At 40.6% G+C, this 27483-nt stretch overlaps 2 protein-coding genes across 4 annotated transcripts in view; one reads left to right on the forward strand and one right to left on the reverse strand.

Moving 5' to 3' along the window:
* The first annotated feature begins 117 nt into the window (after nt 1–117).
* LOC115795460 (WD repeat-containing protein 37) lies at nt 118–25715 on the forward strand. 3 transcript variants are annotated; one of them, XM_030751370.1, is made up of 15 exons: nt 118–285; nt 2961–3128; nt 5023–5058; nt 8793–8889; nt 10004–10099; nt 10191–10255; nt 14734–14869; nt 15178–15249; nt 15443–15487; nt 15766–15842; nt 16437–16677; nt 16780–16921; nt 18260–18394; nt 19234–19348; nt 20210–25715. In XM_030751370.1, exons 2-15 carry the CDS (start codon nt 2991–2993, stop codon nt 20339–20341), a joined length of 1527 nt encoding a protein of 508 aa, XP_030607230.1. In that variant the 5' UTR covers nt 118–285; nt 2961–2990; the 3' UTR covers nt 20342–25715. The 3 variants fall into 3 exon arrangements, with proteins under 3 accessions (XP_030607230.1, XP_030607231.1, XP_030607232.1); XM_030751371.1 differs by lacking the exon at nt 5023–5058; XM_030751372.1 differs by lacking the exon at nt 5023–5058 and having other exon boundaries at nt 16440–16677.
* Nucleotides 25716–26036: 321 nt separating this feature from the next.
* The window catches only part of LOC115796515 (double-stranded RNA-specific editase B2), a 38955-nt gene continuing 37508 nt past the window's right edge, over nt 26037–27483 (reverse strand). The window contains exon 10 of the mRNA XM_030752947.1: nt 26037–27035. Within this exon, the coding sequence (XP_030608807.1) occupies nt 26844–27035 (192 nt within the window). The 3' untranslated portion in view covers nt 26037–26843. The remainder of the gene's footprint in view (nt 27036–27483) is intronic.

A 27483-nucleotide genomic window follows, 5' to 3' on the forward strand; every position in this document is an offset into this window, starting at 1 on the left:
TAAATGAATAGTTTTATTTATTTGTATGTAGCGATAACCAAGAAAAAAAACAAAACAAACACAATTCGCATAGATTTTGGTGTGAACGGCGTGGGCTTTTATTGCGAAAAACCTCGGACAGGAATTGGCTTCCTTATCTTTTTTTCATGTAACGGGACTCGTCTGCTGTCAACACGGATTTTAGGGAAAACCTGCGCAGCATTTTCACAGCTTGAGGAAAATGTTCGAGACGACAACATTTCCCAGCATATCCCGGAATAAAAACGTGTATTTGTAGACTTTCTGGTGAGTTGGGCTTCATGCTTGGGGAGGTTATGGTCACCGTTAGCCTGTTAGCATACCTGTCAGCACCAGCTAACGGGAGTAACGTTAGCTTGTCTGAGCTGGGCATCGCCGCTTTAAAAACGATAAAATTGCCCAGAACTACTAATGTTAACGTCCACTTTCAGGCATATCATTGCATTATTTTTAGGGGGTATATTTCCTCCAGATGTAGCGCAGTATAATGTGACCTCAACGCTGTTTTCGTTGCTCTCACATCAGTGACAGTCTGCAGGAGGAACTAACTACCAGCCAGCTAAACAAGGCTGGTTTTATTCTTCAGAAACGGACAGCAACGAATGAAAGAACCTGTGATGACTGTAATGATTTTAGCCTGCCTGATGATTTAAAAACACCTCTTTTATTTGCATGTTTTAGTATCCAGACACCTTCTTGTGTCAGCTCAAGGACAAATGTAACCCACACCAGGCGCAGGTGTGTGAAGACTTATTTGAAAATCCAAAATGTACCATCCTTTAGTGGTGTTACTGTATAGTTGAGCCTAAATCAGTCATTTCCTGAGCCTAATCAGACAGTTTTGTTGGGTAAATATAACCGAGAAGTTTTGGTCGTTAAACCTGACGAAACTTCAGCTCTAAATAATAAAGATAAGTCTGCACTGACTGATGCTTTCACACAGGGGACGAACCAGTTCATCCACCACAACCTGCTGTTTGTATCTCCTCAGCAGACTTCTGAAAATCAGTTTCTGGTAGAAAGCCCCGAACCTGACGTGTTATTGTCGTTTCTAAATCCTCAGTAATGTTCCTGGAGCAAAACCGAAAAAGAGGAAATTGGATTACTCAGACTTTTTGTACAAGTCAGATAGAGTAGGCAAGTTTTCATCCCTAAGATTTACATTATTTTAATAAATAAATAAATCTATAGTGATGGTCCTGACGAATGTGGTGATCTGCAGGCTTTCTTTCAACATGTTAGAAATTATTTGACTGCATAACAAGTAGGAGTGGGCAGGATGTTGATCATCCGCTTCTCTCATGGTGTGGGATTTTGTTTTGTAGTTATGATTCATCATAAACAAGTTAAACGCCAACGTTAACACTTCAAAGGGAAGAAATATGCTCTCAGCGCTTTATGAAATGACAAAAAGAGTCATCCTGTGAAAAGGTCAGTGAGTGCTGCCCACCTGTTTTTTTTTTTCCTTTCCCTCTGTTGTATCTTTAATGGAGCCATGAAAAATGTTGCCTTAATTTTATGAATATTTTCTGAGTTACAGGCCCTCAAAGTGAATGATTTGTCCCACACTAATAATGGGACATAGGTGGGTGAATTTCTGTTCCTTCCAGGGTGTAATGTGTTTTTTTGAACAGGCTGAGCCGCTTGTGCTTAAAACATTCTAAAAACACTAACTTCCTGATTTTCCTGCCACTCCTGATGGCATTAGGAGTGCAGTGATAAACTGGTATTGGCAATAACTGTGATCTTTAAAAATGAAAGATGCATATTGGGTTAATATTGCTCAAATGACAGTACTGTAATTAATCCGGTGCTGGGTTACGGACTCACTGTGGTTCATCTGTGGCTCTGTTCTCTTTCATGCTCTACTTTATTGCAGCCACAGATTATAGAGCCCAGATGGGGTGTAACATAGATTTCATGGTGGCTTTTCACCCCTGAAAGTTTCATGAAGATATTTCCTGTACTTATGAAGTTATGTTATAATGTAAATGAAAAGCTTGACGTTTTGACTCACCTTTAGCACTTCAGAGGCCTGTAACTGAGTCCTGGGCTGACAGATCAGTTGTCCCTTGGCCTTCATTTTCTTTTCCTCTGATACTCAGTTTCCTTTGACAAAAAGGGGCTTGGTGCTATGCAGATTGTGCCTGTTGGTTTAAAACATATGGCTGGTGCGTTGCGGTGCGGGCGGCGCGGGTTCGAGTCCCGGCCAATTTGCCCGCGTGTCTTCCCCTGCATCTTTCCCCCGAAAAACGTTTGTAAAACAAAAACATATGGCTGGAGGGAGGCTCACTGGATGTTGTTGAAGAACATGAAAATGATGCAGGACTTTTTTTTACTTTTCTATTTTGTTGTTAAGATTGATGCATTTAATGGGGGTCTGAAGGGTTAATGCCATCTGAGCCATTATTTTTACTAAAGCAGCATTTCTTTGTGATGTGGAAACATTGATTTAATTTCTGCAAAAACAGACTGTTCTTCATTTTATAAATTGATGGCTTGTTTTCAGAATGAAGCTAAACTTCCCATTTTCTGCATGGAGTGAAAACATTTCTGGTCAATAGTGAACGAGCCTTTGACTGTTGTGAAGACATAATGCTGTTTTTCATGTTGCTCAGCTCTCACTGGAACATTTCAGCTTCCTCTAACGAAATATTGAACACAGACAGTTTTCAGTTTTTAGAGCAGGAAGGAAAGGTTGGGATGTCGTCATTAGCTTCTCAGTTTTGATCCCAGTGCGATTTATTGAGCATGTTTGCTGAGCAACACTCTGTTTCACACTCATTCACTTTGTCATTTCACACATTCACACATTGACGCTGCCAAATGAAACCACTGCCAAGTGCAGCACAGTCGTCTTATGCTTTGCACTGAGTGAAGGAGCCGGGATCTGTTCTCTCCACCCTTTAGTTAGCCCGTCTCTTGTGATTTTATGCTTTCAGACTGTGGTTACATCGGGTTTGGACAGAGGGATGCCGGTGGAGAGCGGGAGCAGCGCTGCTGCCCGCCAGGCCAAGCAGAAGAGGAAGTCCCACAGCCTGTCCATCCGCAGGACCAACAGCACTGAACAGGACCGCTCCGGCCTGCAGAGAGACCTGCTGGAGGGACAGGTGATGATTCCTTAAATTGTACACAGAGAATGGGTGAAAACCTCTCCTGTATTTCCAGCTGCTCCTCTGGAAACTGCACTGCTCTGCTGTCTGTCAGTATTAGCCTGCTGCTGTCCTGCTGTTTCTGTGAGCACCCGTAAGCACTTTGGTTGTAAGCCTAAGCCAATTAGATTTTAATACAACCATTTAGAGGACGCATGATGGTTTATATTGTTGCCGGCTTGCTGCAATTACTGGATGAGTGCCGTAAGATTGTTTTCATTTAGTGGATAAACAGATGGATTTAAAACAGGCTGAAGCATCTGAACTTCACTCGGGCGGATCGTTCTGCTCGGCGGCGTTTGTTCCTGTTTCTCAGGTGTTAAAAACCCTGCTCGGTTTCTCCGTGGCCTGCTAATAAGGAGCTGAAGTACTTGTGGGATGCAGGGTAACTGCAGCTTACCTGCTGGTAATCATCTGAAAGGAGAGTAAATCAAGGAAAAAGGGGGGAGGGAAAAGATTAGGAACCTCTGAATTAAGACGTGGCTTCGCACTTAGAGGTGGACACGTGGAGGAGGCGGCGTTAAAGCCTTTGAACTGAAACATAGTTCACTGGTTTGTCTCACCTGTCCTCTTCTGTACCTGTAATCTAGAAAATTACAGAAGTGTTCCAGTGATTATTTTATTTATTTGTATGACAGTTTCATAAAGGATCAGTGCAGGTCATTTATTAGCCAGGGAGGCATTTAACATGTGCTCAGCTTCAGCATAGTGTCCAACAGCTTCAGACTGAAATGAAAAAATCAGCATCATTTCATCAGGTCTGACAGAGAATTGAGCTTCATCTGTAAAGCAGGGTTTGCTGCTTCACATGGATTAATGTTGCCTTTGTGGAAGCCTGAGTACATGATGTCATTGGGTTTCTGTCTAACTGTGAATGTGTTGAACACATTCTGTGTGCCGTGCAGACTTCATGTGTATTCACGTCAGTGTTTCTTCTGGGTCGATGGTACTTTTCCCTGTCGTGGAGCGTTTTGTCCTCATCGCCTTTGGTGTCTTTTACTGTTTTGATAGGAAGAAAATCATTTAAACATTCTAATAAGCATTGGAAGTAAACAGTAAATTGATAGTTTATTTTACATTTTATTTTCTGTTAACCAAAATGAAATGATAAAGGTTAATTATTACCTATAAAGTTGCAGCTGATGGTCACTCTAATCCCTGTGGGCCAAGAGCTCAGGCAGTCTGTTTCAGTTATTTTTTTTTCTATTCTTGGCTGTTTGACATCAGTGTGGTGCATGGTGAATATGCAGAGCTATGTGAGTGTGAGCACCTGCTGTTGAAACCTTGTGTTTGCAGGGGGCAGCCAATCAGAAGAAAGTGGCTTTAAAAGTGATTGATTGAAACTGATGGTGAACTGAGGGGCTGGACTAAAGCCTAATATAAGATAAATAACGATTATTTGTGATCTACTCTAGTAGAGTCCAAGAATCAAAATATGGAGCTGTGATTGAGCAGGAAAGGGCTCCTTGAGCACATGTCAGGCTCTTCTTCATTTTACAGTAAGCTAATTAGTTGCCATCACTTTGAGTAATCAGCTGCTGATTACAACAAAAACAAGTTGAAATACAACTTTAATCCAGGTTCTGCTTCACAGTCAAACTCTGAACCCGACTCCTAATTGTGCAAATTTCCTAGTAAACACTTAGTTGCAGTATTATTTTTAATCATAAATATTTTATTTAAAGGTTCTTAAATTGCTTATCTGAAACTCCGACTGTGGAGGCTGAACTTGTGGTGGTGCAGTGAAAGGAGCGCAGAGCTGTTTTGGATTTGAAGCTGTTTCTACCCAGACGTGGTGTAATCCCTTCCTCATGACTCTTTGTTTTCTCACTCTGGTCCCGTTTGGTTCCAGTCCTCTGATAATCTGGAATCCTTCATGAGAATGGAGGTAAGTTTCAGGTGTCTGCCCCTCTGTGTTTCGGATGGTAGTGTAACTCCCCTCGTAGTTTGTAGAGCTTTAGTTTTAGTTGTGTAGCTTTGGTGTAGTTTAGGTTTGATTAGTAATGAGTGGAGGTGAGATGTGGTGGTTTCTGCACTGACAGTGATTTTTCTAGACTACAGGAAGTTTTTTATTTGGTGATGTAAAGTCAACATTGTGTAGTTACAAATAAGTGTGTGTAATAAGTGTTTTACCTGTGTAGCATGCTGTTTTTGAGGTTTGTTTTGCTGTGGAGAGAAGGTAGGACACTTTCAGTTCTGTAAACTTGAGGTGGAAAAGTTGTTTTGATGCAATGATGTACAGGAAGCATGTGACTGTAGTGTTGCATATGTTTCTACTGAAATGAAGAATCAGCGGGTGAAAGATTTCTAAGAGTTTCTCTGGTTTAAGGTTGGACTGCCGCTCTCAGCTTATCTTAGCAGACCCTCCTTCTTCTTTAATGGATCAGTTCTTGCTGAACCCGGTTTAATAATAAGGGATGAAAAAAATGGCTTAATTGTACTATATCTGTTACCAGAACATCATTTAACTCTTGAGAGAGATATTTTAGCAATATTTTATATTTTATACAGGAATTATTTTTTGTTTTTTAATGACTTTATCTAAAATGGTCATAAAAATAATTTAGTGTCAGTCTGGTCCTTTTGATTTTGATTTTTTAAACCAGAACTCTGAACATACCCTTCTCTGGAGCACGTTGCGTTTTGCTTTGTTTGTTCTGCATCGCTGGGCATCTGTATGTGAAGTTGGCCACAGTCAGAAGTGGGAATAAGATGTACACATGCCACAGAATCCCACTTTCTTTGGGAATACTTCAGCTCTTAAAATCGCTTATTTTCAAAACTGCAGCAGTGTTCAACAACATTTTTCTCCACTGGGCCAGTAATCATTTTTACTAGACCACAACAAAGTTAATTTAATTACTTGTTACAGTGATAGCCCAGTCTGTAAGAACAGAGCATAGTTTATTAGTGGATTTATGTTTCATATCATAAATCTATATGAGAAAAAATTAGGAACTAAAGATTTAAAATATAGAGCAAGTACTGTGCCTCTTTGGACTCCCCCTACATTTGCAGGTATGCTAGAAAGAGACGTGGAGATAAAGGCTCATCGAGGAGGCTGAAATCAGCAAAAACACAATTCTCCTGTAACTGGGATATCTCAGTATTCAGATTCATCAGAGGTGGGTGTAAAATGTTCTCCACACTGATGAGGCCTTCATATAAAGGGATCGGTCTATTGTACATTGGACAGAAGGAAACCTCAGATCTTATTTTATCAAAGGTTTTCACTCATTTTGGACTTGAGGCTCTTATTCTCAGTCTGTATCCTCAAACCTGTAAATCCATGGCTTCATGCAGCAGTGCGTGCATCGTCATGTTGTGTCATCGTCATGTTGTGTCATCGTCAGGTCTTTTTTGTGCTTTTTTTTCCCCCAAAAACGTGGCACAAATCTTTTATCCTGTGAATTCTGACAGACTTGACTGATTTCTTTGAAGTAGCTGGAAGCATAAATGCAGCCAAAGAAAGAAAGCATGCTTTATGCAGAGTACACAACAAAGAGCGCTCCACACACACTGACCACTTTCATCGTGACCGGCCAGAGAACGGAGATCTTTTCCACTTATTGTTTGTGTTGGAGCTGCTGACTCAACCACAGACTGTAAATGACACAAACTGTTTACTCACTGTATAAAAGCGTCCTCACGTGGGTTCAAATGGAACTTTATGATTATTGATTTTAAAGTATTGGAAATTCTGTCAGTGTTTCACAGTTTTGAACAGCTAAATACAAAACAACAGTTTCCAAACTCCAGATGAAAATGAATTTTAAAATATTTCAGTCTTTTTTTTAACAGTTGTTTGTTTGAATGAACTCACACTGGGACGATCTCCACCGATCGCCACCCCCCGCTGGGCTTTCTCACATCTGGACCCAGCTATGTGTTTCCTCTCCCGCGCTCTGCTGCTGAAAAGCGATCTTGCCGACTACAGCAGGGTTCATCATTTATGCATTTTGTGGTTAAGTAGAGCAGCTTTGGAGGTGAGGACTTATTGCCCCCTCACATCCCCCATAGATGTTAGCTAATGAACAAAGTGACTTTCACAGACCCACAGCTGTCACTGAGGTAGTGTTGGAGTTCACTGCTTGGGCACCATTAAAGAGCACAGTACGAGTGTCCAGCTTTACTGTGGCCGGTGGGGTTTCTCAGGCTTTCTCCCACAGTCCAAAGACATGCACATTTGGTTAATCTATGATTCTAAATTGGCCGTGGATGTCAGTGCTAGCGTGAATGGTTGTCTGCCTCTCTGCAGTAGGCTGTTGACCTGTCCTGGGTGTACCCTGCCTCTCACCCTGTGACAGCTGGGACAGGCTCCAGCACCCCGTGAGCCTGAGTTGGATAAGGGCTTAAGAAGATGGATGAATGAATGGATTTTTAAATCAGAGCCAAATATTGTGCAGCCTTTTCCCATTTTTTTTGCATCAGATTATGTGTGTTTTTGATGATGATGATGATGATGATACTTTATTGATCCCACAATGGGGAAATTACAGTTAACAGAACACCCATCCAAGAAGACAAACATAAGCTTCCTTATTTAATTTTTTTTTTAAATGATGAAAAAAGAAACTTTAAAACTGCAGTAATTAATGTCCTCTAGATGAACATTAAAAAAATATCTAAACATCAGTTTAACCCATGAAATCTTTCAAAAAGAAGTCGGATATTTTAAATGTATCTTTATTAATTTCTATATTGGTCCAATACAGCACATTATTGATTATTTAAGGAAGTTTAATGTGGTTTGTAAAACAGGATAAACATAAATTCTTTCTGTAGTTTACTTTTATAGTGGTCATATAATCCTGCAGTCTGGTATAAATTTATATTGTCGTAGCTGGTTTAACCAAACAGGTCACAGCCTGTTTGTACCCTCGTGTGAGGCACCGACACCTCCCCCGCGCTCCGACCGTTCCACTGTTTATTCCCTTTTATGGATGCTTTTATTGATTCTTCTCCGCCTGAGCCGGAGTTCATGATTGTTTCCTTCCTCCAGGTTTATTGTGTGATAAGAGTGTGTTCTTTTGCTTTGTTGCAGTAAATTTGTGTTGTTGGTGCCAAACAATAAACGTGTATAAAGGCTTGTTCGGCAGGCGTTCTCGTACTGTAATGTTCCTGTGCAGTTTTTTCCACAGTTTTTTTTTCTGGCCTTAGTGATTTGCATTTATTTTAGTAACCTGGACATTTAGTCCTTTTTTAATATATATTTTTCAAATAATTAAAAAGCCTTAATTAAACAGAATTAACAGAACGAGACAGAAATGAGCTGCCAGTGTGTGGTATTACAAGCTGATGTGCAGTTTGCATGAGCTGCACATAATGTGTTACCTTATTTAACCTTAATACTTTTCCCTACATGGTATTTTCAGCCTCTACCAGTTTTCCATTAAAGGAGGCCGATGATGCTTTTCCTTAATTCCTCTCATACAGTTACTGTACCAGTCATTCGTTTGCTCTGCTCCGCACTGAAATTAAGTTAAGGTTAATTTAGGTAATGCTTCGGAATAAGTGGATAGAGGCACATCAGTGAGGTGGCCAGTTGGCCAGACCTGCTTCTTTGGATAATCCCACATATTTCCAGGTTGTTTAAAGCTCTCGTCTTTTCTCCCCCTCCAGGACTCCAAACTGCCTCTGTCCCTGAGGAGCAACCTGCTGGACCTCTTCAGTCAGATCGAGAGGGAGTTTGAAAACCTTTACATAGAAAACCTAGAATGTAAGTTCCCATGAAGAAAGCTTCTGTATTCATTCACTGTGCAGCAAGAGACCAAACCTAATGTCAAATGCCTTGCTCAAAGGCAGTTTGAGTTTCGTAAATTTTGTCACCACACTTAAGCTGTTTTTATACAGGAAAGCTAGGAAATCGTGGGATAATAAGATTGGGACATTGTCATTGTCTAAAGTTATCCTCATTGTACCTGACTGTAGATGGTCTGCTTCAGACTGCTGGAAATACACACCCTCGGTACCCGGGAGGAAGCAGGGTAAAATATCCCATCCTGCTGAGCTGCCGTTTGCCTTCCTTACCTGCATATTCGATGGGTTAAGTCTAGAAACAGTCAAGGCTGTAGTACACTTGGGAAAACTGCTTTACTCAACTCTTATGAAGTTATGAAGTATGATTACTTTAACCAGATCCCAACAAACTAAATGTGGATGTTTGAGTTGGACGATGCTTAGAGCTCGTGGGAATATAAGGTTGAATATCCAGATTAAAGGCTTGGCTTTGATCATGTGATGGACAAATACTTCTGTATTTGATCACAAATTTCCCAACTTGTTGTACACACAAATGAAACACAAATGATGAGTTTTGTGGTCTTATTCAATAGTCTTCTCTTATGTTTTCTATTGCAATGGCTCTTTGAACTATGAACCATTATTTCAGCTGCTGCTTCTAACGGGGGCTCAGCAAAGATCTCCTTTTGTTAGACTTGTTCACTTACTGTATGTGTGTCACATGCAGGACTTTTTCTTTGCGTGTGTGATGGTGGGACATGGAATAAAAATGACACTTGGTCACCATAATTGTGACCCAGCATGCAAAATGCTCAGTTAATGCTACAATAGACGAGAATAAATGGAGCGTTTTCTGGAGTTTTGTCACTGAGTTGCATGAAAAAAAATCGAGGGGGGGTTAAAGTAGGTCACGTGTCTATTTTTTTTTTTTTTAACAAATTCTCTCTCTACAAAATAAAATACATTTATAAGGCTCTCTAGCCAATCAGCAGAAAGCTTCTACTCATCCGTGGAGAGTAACTTGCTAACCCGGCTGTGGATGAAATGTCACATTCAGATGTCATTTAACACGCGCCGTGTTGGACTTTCAGTACGCAGAGAGATTGAAACGCTGAATGATCGCTTGGCCGCGGAGGGGCAAACATTTGAAGGGGCGGATTTAGCAAAAGGAGCACTTAAAACAAAAGGTGAGTCGCTCTTTTTAATTTATTAAGTCGTTTGAAATATATTTTTAAATCCTCTGACTTTATAGCTTTCATTTATTTTTTTTATTTACAGCGAGCCACAGCACCAGTCAGCTGTCTCAAAAACTGAAGACAACCTACAAGGCCTCAACAAGCAAGGTACCCCCCCCGCCTCAAAAAAGAAAAAGTTTTAAAGTGGAATTGTTGTATGTATCTAATTTATGTAGTTACGTGTTTGTAAGGTCCCTGTAGTTGAAATTGATGAATTTAAACGGCATAATGTGAGAATATTTCTGTAAATCCTTCACAAACAAACTGATTTTCCTTTGGGTGCTTTTCATTATGCTAACGTGCCTCCTTGTTTCCTACAGCTGTGACTCTGTATGGAAACTAACTGATATCAATACCACAGAACTATAATCTAAGGTCTTTATTCATTAAATACTTCAATCGATGAACGTAGCTGATTATTAGCAGTAGTAATACTGATGTTCATTTGAATCTATACAGAATATTCCTTTTAAACAGTCTCATTGGTGCACAGGTTTCCTTTATGAGTTCTCAGGCTGTTTATTTCCTTTCATTGTTGTTATAATGAGTAATAACCGCATGGCTGCGTCGGAGTCTCGGTGGTAAAATAAACACGATCCTGCATGTGTTTGGCTCATCACACACAAGGTGACTGCACGTTATTTATAGTCTCACTATATAATAGATTCCTGTTCCCATTACAACACGTCACGGCGAGCACGGTGAGAGCGACCTGCCCTGTGCAGATACTCTGAGCTCCACCAGAAGAAGCGCATTTACCCTTCGTAATGGGAGCAGAGAGGAAGCACAAGTTGGTGTCATGAAAAGCACCCTTTGTTGTTTTGCACATCTCATTTATAGAAACAGTAAAGAAAATGTTCTGTTTGACTTCAGATTTGTGGACCAGAAAATTTTGAAGAGCTATATTTGGCATCACTGTTTCGTAGCTCGTCAGCTCACGTGACCTTTGAATGTTAAAGAGAAGAACTGCTTTCTTTTTTCACCTTTTTGCTCATAGCCGCGTTCAAATTCTTGCCATGCAAGAGTAGGTGGATCTCGCAACTTCAGCGTAACCAGCTGGGAGTTGTGGGGTGGAGACTCATGGGTAAATTATTGATTTCTTCCCCTTGTGTGCCAATATGCATGAACAGCCCAGCCAGGGGGTTGAACCTCCCTCCCCAAGAGACTTGGTCATCCAAATGTAGGGTTTTGAGCTTCTTTTTAATCCTTATCTGTGTGAGATAAAACACCACTTTATTATCTCCCTAACGGGCCGTTTCAGTTGCACCTTTTTTAAGTTTTGATTTTGCTGCTTGTCAGCATTGACATAGTGGTACACTCTGGAGACATCTTTAACACGAGCAGCCTCAAAATGCTCTTTCATGCCTAGCGGAGGAGGAGGAGGAGGAGGAGGAGGAGGAGGAAGAGGAGGAGGAGCATTTGCTGGCTGCTGTAGATCATTGCTGAGTTATGGCAGAGTCAGTGTGGTCTGCTTGAAACTCCTTGGCTATATCAGATTTTGCTTATCATTTTTATTTTACTTACTGAGATTTGAGTAACCGTCAGTATTAATGCTGACTTTAAATATTCGACTCACTTAAAATGACAGAAAACCTGAACATATCTGAATCACAGCTGATCTCGGTTTTCTGAAAATTCCCATTTTGATATTTTGGTCTAAAACTTGTTTTTGTTTAAAAAACATTTAAAAAAGCCTTTTTGACTTTTGCTTTTCAGTCTTTTTATATCAGCATGAAACAAATATTGTTCATAAATATGTAAAAACATCACACAAATTTCCACAAAAGCCATTTAATTTTTACTAGTAACACAGAGCTTGTGTCTGGAAGTCCATATCCTCAATATTGGATGTACACTTGCTGGCCACTTCATTAGGTACACCTCGCTAATACCAGCCTGGTCCCTCTTACGGCTTCAGAACTGCCTTAATTCTTCGGCAGGTTGTCTTGACCATGTCTACATGCCTAAATAGAGTTGCTGGCATGTGATTGGCTGATTAGATACAGTATTTATGTTATTGAGCAGTTGCAGATAAATTGAGTGTGTCGGGAAAAGTGTGGACTGGAGTGGAATTGAGTCTAAGTTACACGGTTCATCTGAGGAACCTGAAGGATCCCAAATTCACTCATGACTGACTCGATGACGAGCAGCATGGATTTAAGATTTCGATTCTCATCCATCACAGAATATTATCTCATACTTTGGCTGAACATCTATCCAGTAAATTCTGCTTATCTGAAGTCAGGTCAGAGTGCCAGCCGGCTAATCAGCAGGGTCGTTCTCACCAATAACCCACGCTAGTTCCTCCTGAGGGATCCTCGGGTATTCCCTGGTGCTCTCCAGCAGATTCTGGGTCTGTCCCAACGTCTTCTTCCAATTGGCTGCGTGCAAAATTTAATTCAGTTTGAAAGAGAAGTTGATGTGAAGTTTGAGGACTTGCCAGAGTGCACAGTGTAGTCAGAATAGGACTTAGCAGAGCAACCTTAAAGTAGCAGCCTGAGGAGATGACCCTGAACAGAAGGTGGTCCATTACTTGCACCATGTATTGATATACTGATTGGAAAATCCACACTATTAACCGATCTGTTGATAGTTATTTTATCAGAAAAGCAAAATCTTGATGTGGCTGTGGCAGACTGCACACTGATGCCATTCACTCTAGAGCATTAACTAGAGATTCACTGTTCCATGATGACTCTGCAGCGCTTTGCATTTCCTTAAACCGCCCCAAACGTCCCTGTTGCTGCTTTTTTTTTTTTTTTTTTTTTTTAATGTAACATAGTGCATAAATGTTACAGGTGCACAAGTTATGGATTAATATCATTCGCAGTGTGACGAGAGAAGATACAAACTATTTTATCCTGAGAAAAAATGTCCTGCCTCTGAGTTTGCATGTACTGTAGGAATAACTAGTTTCATATTATTATTTATTTCTTTTCTGTACTTAAGAACCTGCTGCACTGTTTGCTAACAATCACCAACCACTGGTTTACCCCATATCATCAGTTTTATTATCATTTGTTGTTTTTAATCCTTCAGATTCTGGAGCATGCTCTGTTTCATTTTGATCCTGATTCATTATCAGATGACTGATTCTTGATGTTCTCCTGCTTTAATTTCAGTTGGAACTTATTTAGTGGTCTGTGTCCAAAACGAGCCAGAAGTCCTGTTTGTATCATCCCCATCTTTAATGTAAACGTCTCAACTAAATCTTGATGCAGATGACAAAAATGACTCCTCGATTTCATGTCTCACCATAACTTTTGCTGCTTTCCGTTTTTTTTTTTTTTTTCTTTTCTCCCCCCTCTTTTGATTTTTGTAATCCGCAGTACTGATGCAGTATGAATGACGGGTGTGCTGTGATCTGGGTTGACTGGCAATTTGTTTGAAAGCTCGTCTGAGTGTGTGATCAGTGGGGTTGTCAGACCTGCCAGTCTGATGCTTCAGGAGCTTTAAAAGAAATGAAAATAATTTGGTAAAACTTCTTAAACCCAGGACTGATGTGAATAACGCCGCTGTTGACCAAAGCTTCTTAGCACCAGCATACTACAAGGACCCTGCTGAGCAGCTCCTCAGTGACCCTCCGTTCTGCTGACCTGCTTCCTCGCTCCCTCCGTCAGACCAGGGTTCCTACACAGCTCTGGAAAAATATACTAATAGGACTGTTCAAACTGCAGTTTATCAAACAAAAAGACTGAATAAGAAAAAGAACACAGACTTGTTTTGGGTTTGCATGTTTGTTTTTAGTTCTTACCATAATAATGCCATCACAGAAAGTGACCATATGCTCAGAGTTTTTATCTATTATAATTTTAGCGTTTCTTATTCTTGGTTCCTACTTGGCCATTTGCCTCTGAATTGATTTGGTGAATCAGGTCCCTCAGGTCAGGAGGCCGAGGGGGAGCTGCTGTCTGACAGTATTTTTAAATTTAGTCGAGTTTCAGGTTCCAGAGCGAGGTTGTACGTTTCAGTTCAGTTTTGGTTATTTAAAAATGTTTGGTTTCAGTTTAGTTTTTCTTACTCTCAGTGTTTATTTATTTTTCTGTGGGTGAAATTTGTCAGGGACAATTTGAAGAAGTTCAGAACTTGGTTTTACAATCTAAACACTCCCCCCACAGTCATGCAGAGGTCCCAGTGTCAGACACATAAACTAAAACCTCATCATGCTGGGTGTGTGCAAAATTCAGACCAAATTGTCAAAGACTGAAACTAAAGACATTTCCCGTATATTTTTAGTTTTTGTTTATTTAACTGTAACCTTGATAAGAACATGCAGACTGGGAGGTGCTGTGACGTGTTGATTTAATTAATGATACTTTTATTACAAAGCTCTAAGTGGAACGCCAGGATTTCCTTAAGAGCTTTAAAGTGCATTAATTAGCTTTTTTAAAAACTCTCTCACAGCAGTTTAAATTTACTGATTTGACTCAAGTTATTATAAAAAATATCTCAATCATCTGTAACGATGCTGAAACCTTGTGGAGTGTTTTTTATTTTGAGAAGTGAGATGTGTAGGAACCCCGGTCAGGACACCTCTGGGATTTTCTGGTGTTCGGTGTTTAATGTTGGCTTAATGTCACCATCAGATTGTGTCCAGTTTCAAAGCGACCACGTCCAGAGCGGTGTGCCAGCTGGTCAGGGAGTATGTGGGTCACAGGGACGGCATCTGGGACCTCGGTGTCACCAGGACCCAGCCTGTGGTGCTCGGGACAGCGTCTGCAGGTATTTCTGGACTCGCACCAGTTCTTTTATGTACTTGTACTTTACTCATGTCATTCAATTTTTTTCCCTACCATCTTGTAGTGGTATTTTTGTCTCTAGTGTAATCTTTTATTTTCCCTTTTCAGACATTTGTCTGACCTGGATATTTTTATTCAGTGGCTTTCTTTCCAAATCGAGACCTAAACTAAACTCTTTAAAGATGGCAGACAGGCACGCAGCATAATATTACTGGAAATAGACAGTTATTATTAAATAAAAACTCAGATTGTCATGTTGCTTTCTCTCATGTCCGTGGTGTTTTCCAATAGACCACTCTGCCATGCTGTGGAGCATTGAGACGGGAAAGTGCCTCCTCAAATATATGGGCCATCAAGGATCAGGTAGAGTTAGAAATATCAGACCCTGTTTAACTGCAGGTACTAGCTTCTTGTGTTTAAGAAGTAGATTGTAATGTAATGATGTAATTGCATTTTTAATGACTAACTGTCAGAATCTGAAGGTCAGGATTATAACACTTGTTGTACATATCAGTGTGTTTGTGATGTGAGACAGACAATCTGTGTGTCTCCACAGTGAACTCCATCAAGTTCCACCCTACTGAACAGATGGCTCTGACAGGTAATCAATAGCTAAAATCAATCAAATCTGTGTTGTTCTGAACATTCATTTATTACAGCAGCTGGAAAAATACAACTGAAGTGAAATATTTGCTGATGTATCCAAGTAAGAGTAACCCAAAGTTGAAAAAACTGGTACAGAAGAACTGAATAAGAATTAAATAAGAATTAATAACTGTTTTCATTTGTCTTTTACTGCTGATTTTAACACAAATGGAGTGTTATTTCTTTTTATTTGTTCTTTCTTTGACTCTGAACTGCTGCCCCCCCCCCCCCCAGCATCTGGAGATCAAACAGCTCACATCTGGAGATACATGGTGCAGTTGCCGACCCCACAGCCTGTTGCTGATATCAGTGTAAGCACAAACTCTGCTTCTGTTTTTTAACGGTTTGTAACTTATAAAATAAAATAGAATAACTTTATTCTATTTTATTGACCTATGGAATTACCTTGCTTGTTTTTCTAGTTAATCTTTTAATGTACTTTGGTCAACAATGTTGTCTTTAAATGTGCTATAGAAATAAAATTGACTGACAGCTTTTTAGTGCGCAGCACGGTGGCGTTGTGGTTAGCACTGTTGCCTCACAGCTACAAGGTCCGGGTTTGATTCCACCTTGGCTCGGGCCTCTCTGTGTGGAGTTTGCATGTTCTCCCCGTGTCTGTGTGGGTTCCCTCCGGGTGCTCCGGTTTCCTCCCACAGTCCAAAGACATGCAGTTACTGGGGTTAGGCTAATTGGTGATTCTAAATTGCCCATAGGTGTGAATGGTTGTCGGTCTCTCTGTGTTAGCCCTGTGACAGGGTGTCGACCTGTACAGGGTGTACCCTGCCTCTTGCCCCATGACAGCTCCTGCCCCCCCGTGACCCTGGAAAGGATAAGAGGAAGAGAATGGATGGATATAACTTGAGTGTTTCTGTACTGAACTCCTCCTCTTCTCCCTCCCGTGCCAGCAGCAGATGCCCTGTGAAGACGACGTGGACTTTTCAGACAAAGATGAGGCAGATGGTGAGGCGGAGGGGCCGAACGACTGCCCTTCCATCCGTGTGGCGACCACGACTCTCCGTAGCCATCAGGGTGTGGTGATTGCCGCTGATTGGCTGGTGGGCGGCAAACAGGTTGTGACGGCTTCCTGGGACCGAGCTGCCAATCTGTACGATGTGGAGACATCAGAGCTGGTCCACTCACTGACCGGTAGGAATGAGTTGAAATAACCAGTCAAATGTTTGGACACACTCACCCATTCATATATGGATTTTAAGTCACAACATAGTGAAGCAAGCATAAATATTTCAGGCCACGACCAGGAGCTGACCCACTGCTGCACACACCCCACCCAGCGTCTGGTGGTCACCTCGTCCAGAGACACCACCTTCAGGCTGTGGGACTTCAGAGACCCGTCCATCCACTCTGTCAACGTGTTCCAGGGACACACTGAGTCAGTCTGAGATGCACACACACACACAGAGTTGCCTCCACTGCCTGGTGATTTATAAAGAGCTTTTCCAGATGTGAGATATATAAACACTTACAGTCACTTATAGTGACATTGTGCATTCTTCCTCAATGAAAAATCACCAATCTGTGAATTTATTTGTACATTTACAAATATGTTTTACACCTGCCTTAAAATCAGATTATAGGTGTGAAGAGAAACTTTCAGCAGGTTAATTTTAAAACAGCCGCCTTGTGGAAAACTCTGCTCCACGTTCAGCACTGTGAACGTGAACAAGCCAAGAGAAGTATCAGCTGTTTCTTTGTTTTTTTTGTTTAATATGAATAATGCTCACTGGACACATGACCATTTTATCTGCAGTATGGGGAAGAATGGATGTTTCCATCCTGAAGACACGTGTGTGTGCATTTTTAAGCCTCTATTTTAGCATTTTGTCCTCTTGGTTTGGAGATTGGAGTGTTAATTATGAGCTACTATAGTTAGAAAACAGCATTCATAAACGGTATAGGTGCATCACAGATACTACTAATTAGGTACCTCCTAATATACAGCATATTGGTACTTCACTCACCAAACTACAGTCCGTCCCACTTCTGGATACAGTTAACTGTGAACTGAAGTAGTCTAGTGAATTTGCATTGGTGCATGTGCACATGTCCTAGCAGCTTTGCCCTAAAGGATGCAAACTTTGCTTGAATATATATATTTACCCATTTGAATGTGTATATTTTATTTGTAGCATTGCAGTAAAGTTGGATATTTTAACAAGGGAGTTTATGGGGACTGTTCTCATTCCCAGTACATAAATATTTGGTGACACATTTATACACAAGCTCTCCATTTTCTGGCTAACAAACCTGTAACTTCAGCTCTGCACGCAGCAAGAGACTAAAGATGGAAAATTAAAGGTTTTTTGGTTTTTTTTTGTTTTTTTTTGGGCAACATCAGCAGGAATAACTATTAGTGATGGAAAGTGGGCGGGGCTAGAGTTAAACTTATCTCAACTTTGAGGGAGCTGATTGAAGCTACTGCCAGTCAAAGTGAAGGATAGCACTGATTAACATAAGATGCGGTGGAAGCGCATTAAAACGTTACTGTAACTATGCAGCCAGAGCCCGCTGACCAGAGATCAGCTGTCAGCTACAGAGTGACTACCTTCTGGAATTTGGCTCAAACTGCCTTAACAGCAAACAGCTGGAGCTGCAGCTGCTTTAAAAGGAAACACAGCAAACAGCTGATGAAATTAAACAGTTCTGAGGTCTGTGCTCTCTCTGCTTCACACGCGGTCTAAACTCCACTTGTTTTCTCGTCCTTTCGCAGCACGGTGACGTCTGCTGTGTTCACAGTGGGAGATAACGTGGTGTCTGGGAGCGACGATCGAACCGTCAAAGTGTGGGACCTGAAGAACATGAGGTCACCCATAGCAACCATCCGCACAGACTCTGCAGTCAACAGGTGTGAAAACCTGTTTATGATTATGTTATTAAAATGTAATGATTATAGAAGAAACTGCATTAGTGACTGCATAGGTCCTATAATTATTACTTGTTCCTGGATATTGATGATTTAAGGACTGAATTAAAAGTCCTGCTTTTCATAACATCTTCCTGTTTTAAGGTCAGCATCCAGCGAGTGTTTATAGAGTTTGTCTTGATTATATTTCTGATTGAGTTTGAAGTGCTAAAGTGGCACTAAAGGAACGTCCAAGTCCAGGAGAGCTGTTTGTCTTTTTTTTTTTTTTAATTCATCTTGTTTTGTATGTCCATATAGATTCAGGCAGCATGATACAAAGCAGAGAAAAGAATTTGCTGCTCACATTTGAACCAGAGAAAAGTGGCCATTAGAGGAAATACAGTTATTAGCACTTCCATGCTGGGTTAATTTTTCATCCCTGGAAGTTGCTGCTTAGCTCTTCAGTAAAGGTTACAGCTAAGGAGCCAGGCTACAGAAAAAAGAGCTGCACTTTTAATCTTTAAGTAAACTCAAAGTTACATTTAAACTCTAATATCACAAAGCCGACAGGCTCCTTTAAACCGGTAAGTTGCTTACATGAAAGAGATTTAGTTGTTTCACAGCCATAAATTTCATTTCAAGCTTTCATTTGTTCACATTCACATGTTTCAGCTGAAAAAGTTCATAAACAAACGCTGCCCTCATTCAAATCCATATGTTTAAAGAAATAAATAAAGGAATGAATATTTGAATCGTAGGAAACTCCTGATTCTGATTTGACTCTGTGTGAATCAGAGGGATTGTTTACCTCTAAGCTCGTGTGCTCCGTGTGCTCCGTTCAGGATCAGCGTGTCGGTGAACCAGAAAATCATCGCTCTTCCTCACGACAATCGGCAGGTCCGGCTGTTCGACATGTCCGGGGTGCGACTGGCTCGACTCCCACGGAGCAACAGACAGGTGAGTCAGAGATTTACCATTCAGGAAAAAAAATGACTTATCGTTCACTAAAAGCCAGAGAAATTAAAATGAAAACATGTCCCAGAACAGCCTCTCGACATTTAATAGGAGGCGGTTTGGAAAAAAAATTAACTTGTGTATACGCAAATCGGGGAGTCTATAATAACTGTAATAACTGTAATAACATGTAATGTTTTGGAAGTGAATTTCTACTTGGGTTCATTCAGATTTCAGCCTTTGCTGTGCTGTATTTTTTTTTTTTTATGCCACTTAAACTGAAGTAAAACTTTGTGTTGTTGACTTTGTGGTCTCTAAACAGATGATTACAGCTGTGAGATATTCTAGCATTTACCCCGAGGTAATCATTTAGATTTATGGCAGTTTTATTTGTATAGAACATTTCAGTTTACTTTGATTATACTTGACACAGAAGGTAAAACATGAAACCCTGTGTAGGTTTATAATGTTTTAACACATTTTTCTCCTCACAAATCAAAAGTTTTTACTGGTTTAGACGTCCCTCTGTAAATGCGTGATGTAGCCTCAGCTGTACATAGTCGTCATCACCTACAGATGACATCTCAATGAAAACATCCATCTTTTAGCTTTTGTTTCTGACAGTTAAACCAATATTTATTTATTTATTATTTGCCAGGTTCTACAAACGATGTCTCCATGAGTTTGGCATTCTGTTTATTTTCCATCATCATATGACGAAAGAGTAAACCTGCATCTTGTCCTCTTAATATTTATCAGGGGAAAAAAAGGAAATATTTTGTATTTACTGCTTAACAAGGATGATCAGGCTCTACGTGAAAGTCAAAAATCCTCCTCTCAGCTGCTGTGTCTGTCATGGTTTAGGGTCACCGGCGCATGGTGTGCTGCTCTGCCTGGTGTGAAGACAACACCACCTGCAACCTGTTCACCTGCGGCTTTGATCGGCAGGCCATCGGTTGGAACATAAACATCCCCGCTCTACTGCAGGAGAAGTGACCTCCTCCCTCTGTCACCTTACAGGGAAACACCACCAAAAGTCTCTGTTTGGAGTATCAAACACTGAAACCTTCGAGTGGGATTAAAAGGCGGCTGTGTAAAGTTTTGTCTAGTACCTTTGTGTTGATGAAAAGTTGTCTCATGTTGTAACGGACAGGATGAAATTCCTGACTTCTTTAGCAGCCGTCTTTTGAGCCCACGGGGGGGGTAATTATTTATTCCATGTTCCTAGAGCTCTGTTCTTCTCTCATGCTCGGGGTAGGACAGGAAAAGGCCTTGCACTTGCTGTGTACTCCATCTGTTACTCTCACTAAATCACCGCTGCCAAAATACACAGAACACATTTGTGGTCTTTGTGTGGAAGTGATTTAACATGTGGAAAAAAAAAAAAAATCCTGTGTATCTGTAAAAAGCAGAGCCGTAATTCACAAGCTTCTCTGCTGAAAGCAAAAACACATTCTGTTAATGCTAAAACATTATATATGTGACGCGCTGATGTATCTGCTTGATGCTGATTTAAGATCCAATACTGGGAATCTAATCTGTGCCACTAACAGCTGATTCATGCTGGACAAAGACGGCGGTCTTTGTTTTTAAAGGAAAAGTTCACTCGTTTTATGTTATTAGTTTTTTCCCGGAGAAATACCAGAGTTACATCAGTGAGAACCTGTCGTTTACTTTCTGCTTTACACAAGTTTCCTGATTTCTGATGCAACGTGGCAGCTGGAGAAAAAAAAAGAAGCCCTCACTGCTTCAAATCTTCTGCATTAACTAACTTGACAAGGCATTAATTTTCAGTATTGTAATTGGCCAGTTATTCATGCATGTTAGCTTCTTCTCCACACCTGAAATTAGCTTCCAAACATTTTGTTTGGCATCTGGCTCACTGTCGATGACTCACACAATAACTGAAAGTCAACAGTTGGTTATTGAGCTACATGCAGGCTCTAAAATGACTCCTGCTCGGACTCAGTGTGTGTATCTGTGTGACGCTGTTACAGCAGAAGCTCCGCTGCTCCGTGAGCCTGCTGCTGGTCATCCAGAGCCTGCTTGTTGGTAAGCTAGTATGAAATGTTAACAAGTAGCTAACAGTTTATCCAGGCGTAACTGCTAAACATCATGCCACTCCACAAACCCAACTGCAGTTATGTCTGAGCTATAGACTGTATATAAAAGATGTATGTAGCCACTGTTTTAGTGAGGGTTGTTCGGAGCCATAAGTGACCATATACACACACAGTGCTAAAAAAACAGCCACATTAAAAACTGAAGCACAAACGGCCCACATAGCACCCCATAATATTTTTAAGGTAAAAAAATGCCTTAAAAATGATCCAAAAAGCACAAACACAGTGCAGAGGTTAGTGCAGAAGAGGCCTAGCAGTGTCCTGTACCTGTATTGCAACACCTGTCAGTTAAAGTGGCCACACCTCCAACTTTAGAGTTAACAGTATCCAAATGGATGAATGTAGGAAAAAAAATCACCATGTTTTGAAGGAGGAAACTATCCACCAAAAGCAAAAGCATTTTTAGTACCAGGTTATAAATATTTTTAATGCTGTAAAGTTGGGCGTTTTAACGTCGTGCTTTATGGGAAGTCACTCACTTTTGGAGCCAGCCTCAAGTGGCCATTAGAGGAACTGCAGTTTTTAGCACATCTTCATTTTTCAGCACCAAAAGTTGCTGCTTATTGTTAACAAACTGCCATCATTTATGGATATTAATGTTGGCTGCTTGCTATTTTTCAGACTAGCTTGCTTACATTGCATGCTACATAATGTAAACTGACTGCTCGTCGCTGTCCTCTGCTTAGCAGTGAGTCATTTGCAGGTGTGTTGCGCTGATCGATGGCCCAGTATATCATCCACTGGTCTGGTGATGTTTTTTGGTCCTTTGGGTATTTGTACTACTGTTTTTAACTGTTTCAGCTTTTCACAGCATTGTTATTTAGTTTGGTGTATGCCAAGACTAACATGGGTCAACATGGCGATGACTCTGGCGTAATAAACCAACGTATCCTTTACTTCCATTTATCTATCTTTTTTCCCAGGACCCTTATTCTCCAGGTTGCTGGTTTTTTTTTTTTAAGTATAGCTCCTCTTGTTGTCTTCTTAGAGTTTAACCAATAAGAATTCTCCAAGTTTAACAAATTGGTATCAAGCCATTCCCGGGAGTTTTTCAGAGCTGCACAGAAGTACCTGCCACTGAGTAGCTCCTTTTTTCTACCCAGGAATAAGTCCCGTGTTGGCAAACTGCGATCGTTTGTAGTTCCTGTGGTGGAAATAACTCGAAGCTGAACGTCACTCTAAAACCGCCCAATCCTGCAGTTTAATCAGATTTTGAAGAGCTTATGTCACAGCTCAGCTCTTTATGTTCACGAGTTTCGTAGGTAAGCAAGTGATGCACTTTTTAACATTTCTGTTACAGTTTTTCTTTTTGTTGCTGTTATTGGAAATAAATGTCTTTTGCTGGTAACTTTTGGCTGTTGGTCAGTTAACTTGTTGCCACATAACTTAAAGGACTTTAATGATGAAGGTGATGTTTCTGCCTGGGGGCGGATTTAAATGGGTAATTCCTCGTGCTGCAGCGGAGCAGTTTGTCTTAGAACACGCTCTCCGGTGTGGCTCTGTTTGTCCTACAATCATCAGGCTGAACCTTCTCATTTCATTTAAATGGGAAAGTCACTCCTGTTACAAGCTGGCAGCAGCTGTTAAATAACAAAATCACAATTTGCTCAGATAGAAGTGGAGATTTTCATGAAACGATTATATTTCATATTTTTTCCTGTGTGTGTGTGTAACCAGATCCAGGAATCTAACACATACACTTTTATTCCTGCAGTGTTGACACGTTGTTTCATCACATCAGACTTTAGTCAACAAAAAGTGGCGTCAAACGTAGATAAGTCTGTCGAAATGTTTCCTCGTCTGCTCAGTCCAGCTGTCGTACTCATGCCCGACACGATTGTGAAGCCTTTTTGTAGTTCATCGCAGTGCCCTTTAGTGATTAGTGTTGAAACAATGTTGTGGGGATTTTTATGGTACTTCGAAACAAGTGAGGAGTGTTGTGATGCGTTCACTGTCACTGGCTTCACTTTCCCACTGCCACTAAAAGACTCAGCCAAAGCTGAAAGACTGTGTGTGTGTGTGTGTGTGTGTGTGTGTGTGTGTGTGTGTGTGTGTGTGTGTGTGTGTGTGAGAGAGAGAGAGAGAAAGTGTCACTGTGTTTTCAGAAGAAAGTGTGTGTCTACTGTGGTGAGACAATTATATGTTGGATAAAACACATTTAATGTTAACGGGCAGTTCAAGTTCACACTGGTGTATTACTCTGTGTGTGTGTGTGTCTGTGTTTTCCACTCGTGAGTTAAAGCAGTGACACAATAAAGAAGCACAATTCATGTAAAGCTTAAGTCCAGCTTTATATTTGTGGTGTGTTCACTGGTTTGTAAGAAGCGCACGGACATGATTAACATTCTGTCTCTTCAGTGGGAACAGAATCATTTTTTTTGGATGAACAAGTAAACGTGGTCACTCTACAGCCGCCTTTTACACGCCTGAATCGAGTGGGCAGAACTTCAGAAGGTGTAAAAGGATCATAAATTTGAATAAACTGAGAAGCATAGACTTTATCATTCTGAGGCCTGAGCTTCAGTATTTGGGCTGCCACTGCGTATGTTTTATGGAGCCCAGAAAAGACCCCGTTTAAATGTGAGGGCTGTCCTCTAGCCCAGCAGGCCACCATCAGCCACAGCTGTCTGTGTCAGCAGCCACAGTTTGTAATCTGAAGATGGGAGTCAGTTTTTGGCTCTTCATGTTTTTTTCTCTCTTTCTCCCGTAGTTGGTGTAGAGGCGCGTGTAAAGTGTTGACTTCCTCTATGAGATATGAATGTTAAAAACTGTGATATATTAAGAAGGGCTGGCTGTTTATTGTCCTTCAGCTGCAGCTTATTCTTTATAACATGTTACATTTTATTTGAGTAACTCAGTTTTGTTGCTTTATGAGGGATGATTTTGGATCACCTGTTTTTTTTTTTTTCTCCCCCCATTCACATAAACCCGTTCATTTTATCATTTGTGCTGGGGAAGAGGCATGCAGAGGGTTGGAGGAACAGCAGTTTTCCCAGACATGATTTCCTTCCAGTCTAGTTTAGAGATCAGTGAAATTTAAATAATGTGCTTTTCCTAAAATAAAGGGATAAGGAATGATTCCAGGAGCAGGAACAAGTTCATGGGAAATCTTAAAATTGTATTAGATTTACAGGTGTTATTAAAGGAAAAGTGATGTCACACACGAGACTGAAAATTGATTTAAGGTTAGGATACCCGGCTTGCATGAAGGCTTCAGTCGCTCTCGCAGTAAAAGGGTTTAGTTGTCAGCTTTTATAAAATAATTACAAAAAGTTCCTTTTTGTAATTATCCACTGCAGAATTTAAGTAGAACTTTCCCCACCAGGGGGCAGAATTTTAACAGTTTAAAGGTTCTGCTGATGTGTTGCGCCATCTTGTGGTACAAATTGATACTACACGAAAGTACAGCCTGGCTCCAGTTCAGCTTTCATTGATATCTGTACTTCAACACAAATGTGTAGTTGCTTTGACAAAATTCTGTTGATTGGCTTTCATCACTTTTGGCAAGTTTTTAGCTATTTTTAAGCACAGGGTGTGTAAGAAGTACCTTTAATTCCCCTGGTAAAGAGGAGCCGTGATATCTGAGTTATTGGATTTTAACTGAAGCTGCAGCTCAGGCTGAATACTTTTTTTTTCTTTTTTTTTTAAATCCTGACATGCGCCGAAACTTTACAGTTCTAGTTTTAGTAGCAAATGAATAACTAAAAAAAAAATCAGTAGTAAATATTGACACAGATTTGTACGTATATGCAGGGTCTCTGAGACTTCATGTCATTAGATGAATTTCCTTTAAAGTCGACGCTCTGGCTCTGTTCCCAGTCTGGCCTCTAATCTGTTCCTCAGGCCGTCATCCCTGCTTTAAACATTTGTTTGTGTGGTGAAAATGAAAATGCGTCTTTGTGTGAGTGAATGTGTTTGTGCACCCGGCTGCTCTTTCCACCAACACTGAGCCACTTTGTTTCCACCTTCACGACTCACCGGTTTTAACTGAACATTAAGTTTCATTTTTCATGCCGTCACAAAAACCCGATCACATCACGTTCTCACCGAGCATCGTCCATCTGGAAGCCTCGTCAGGCTGCGGGCTCCTGGTGTGTAAGCAGTGTTTCGTGTGGTCGATGTAAAAACAAAAACACAACAGCTCAGTTATCAAAAGAAAAAGATGTTACCACAGTTTTGTGGATTATGACTGTGTAACGAGGAGCGAGCGATCGCTCGTTGAACAAAAATAAACCATTTGTGCTGTTTGTCGTCTGATTTGTGTGTTTGTGTTGTGACTCTGACATTTTACTCTTTTCAGGATTTAAAACAGGAGCTTTGATTTTAAATACAGAGTAATTTTTTTCTATAAAAACTCCACAAACTCACAAACTAACACAAATAATTTTATTTCCAGTGATAAAAATACTTGACTAATATAGAAGACAATCTGCATGTCTAATAATGGAAATTTCATAGCATCCAACGGCTTTCATAAGAAGTTCCCCTTTATGTCACATTCATCACAACTTTTTTATATATATATATATATATATATATATATATATATATATATATATATATATATATATATAAATAAAGTAAACACAGAAACAGGAAACTAAGTCTTTGGGATATCTGTAGTTAAAGAGATTAGAAGGAGAAAACTGAAGATTTCCTCCTCATCTCCCTCTAGGGGGCAGCATGCCATCACACTCCTGAGCCTACAGCACTCACTCTTCAGCCTACATGAGGGTGATGCATGTTGACATAATTAAACATGTGAGACATGGTTACATCAAACACATTTTTTTTTAAAGAACAAAGAACACAAAAAAATATAAAAGAAAGAAATTAACATTCAAATGAGGACAGAAATGTAGGGGGGGGGGGGGCACAGTAATTCAGGTGAACTGTCAGTTTCAGGGTTCAGGTGTCTGTCGTGGCTCAGCAGGTCTGTTAAGGTTGGGATAAACACGTTTGTTGTGGTACATTTATGTTTTTCTCTCAGACAGGAGCTGCGGACTTTATCGGGACACTTTTGGAAGGTGAGGACATGCTGGCCTATTTTAACTTGTACATAAAGTTTGATGGGCTCACAAAGAAACAAAAGCTGATGAATATTAATAACTGCTATTCACATTAGGGACAAGAAATTCTCTTGACCCTCTGTTTGCATTTATTATAACACATCAGGACAAAAATAAAAGGGAAAAAAAGCCTTCATATAGATTGTTACTCTATTATCTGCCCAGGTAAATGGTTATTACGTCACAGTCGGTGGTTACTTGTCTAGTCCAGGTGTCTCTTTCACTTTTGTGGTTTATCAGAAAATAAATGAAATTCCTTCCTGACGCAGTGACAGTAGAAAAATATACAGCCCCCATAATCACCATTTAACACTCAGTTTTTGACCCACTGATGCTGAAGTGACTGAGCTTTGGAGGTTTCCTCAGCCACATCCCCAGACCTCCTCCCTGCAGGCCGCTGCTGAACTGCTGCACAGCCCTCTGATAGCACTGAGCAGACATCTTAGAAGCAGAATATGTCCCCGTACTGGATTCTGCACCTACTACAGGGCCATTGAGCTGACAGAGAAAGACACAAACATGAATACATTAATCATGGTTTTATTATGATGATATTCTAGTTTGAGAGTCCAGTGAGTGTGATGTACATTTTTCAGCTAAAAATATGTCTCTGCCAGTCATCTTCAAAATGACACCTGTCCAGAGGAAATGGACAGGTGTCATTTTGAGCTGACGTAGGAAACACCCAGGTGTAGCTATTGACATTAACAGCGGCTCCAGGAGAGGTGGAGATTCAGCAGATGGGACAGAGCTCATATAAGTCGGTCCGCCTGGATCCAGGGAATTGACCCATTCTGTAACTTCCATTCTGGGAGTGAATTGATGCTCAGTGAAAAACAGCAACACATTTGTATTTGCAGAAGTGACAAACCCAGCAAACATTTAGAGAATGAAGCTGGTGAAGTCCGAGGCCGTCTCCAGTCTTTAACTCTTTCAGTGCCAATAA

The sequence above is a fragment of the Archocentrus centrarchus genome, chromosome 17, assembly GCF_007364275.1.
Source record: "Archocentrus centrarchus isolate MPI-CPG fArcCen1 chromosome 17, fArcCen1, whole genome shotgun sequence".
Taxonomy (NCBI): Eukaryota; Metazoa; Chordata; class Actinopteri; order Cichliformes; family Cichlidae; genus Archocentrus; species Archocentrus centrarchus.

Coding starts and splice junctions, on each gene's coding strand:
- LOC115795460 (XM_030751370.1), top strand. CDS start 2,991: ATGCCGGTGGAGAGCGGGAGCAGCGCTGCTGCCCGCCAGGCCAAGCAG. Junction 8,890..10,003: donor TTACATAGAAAACCTAGAAT/GTAAGTTCCCAT, acceptor TTGGACTTTCAG/TACGCAGAGAGATTGAAACG. Junction 10,100..10,190: donor AGGAGCACTTAAAACAAAAG/GTGAGTCGCTCT, acceptor TTTTATTTACAG/CGAGCCACAGCACCAGTCAG.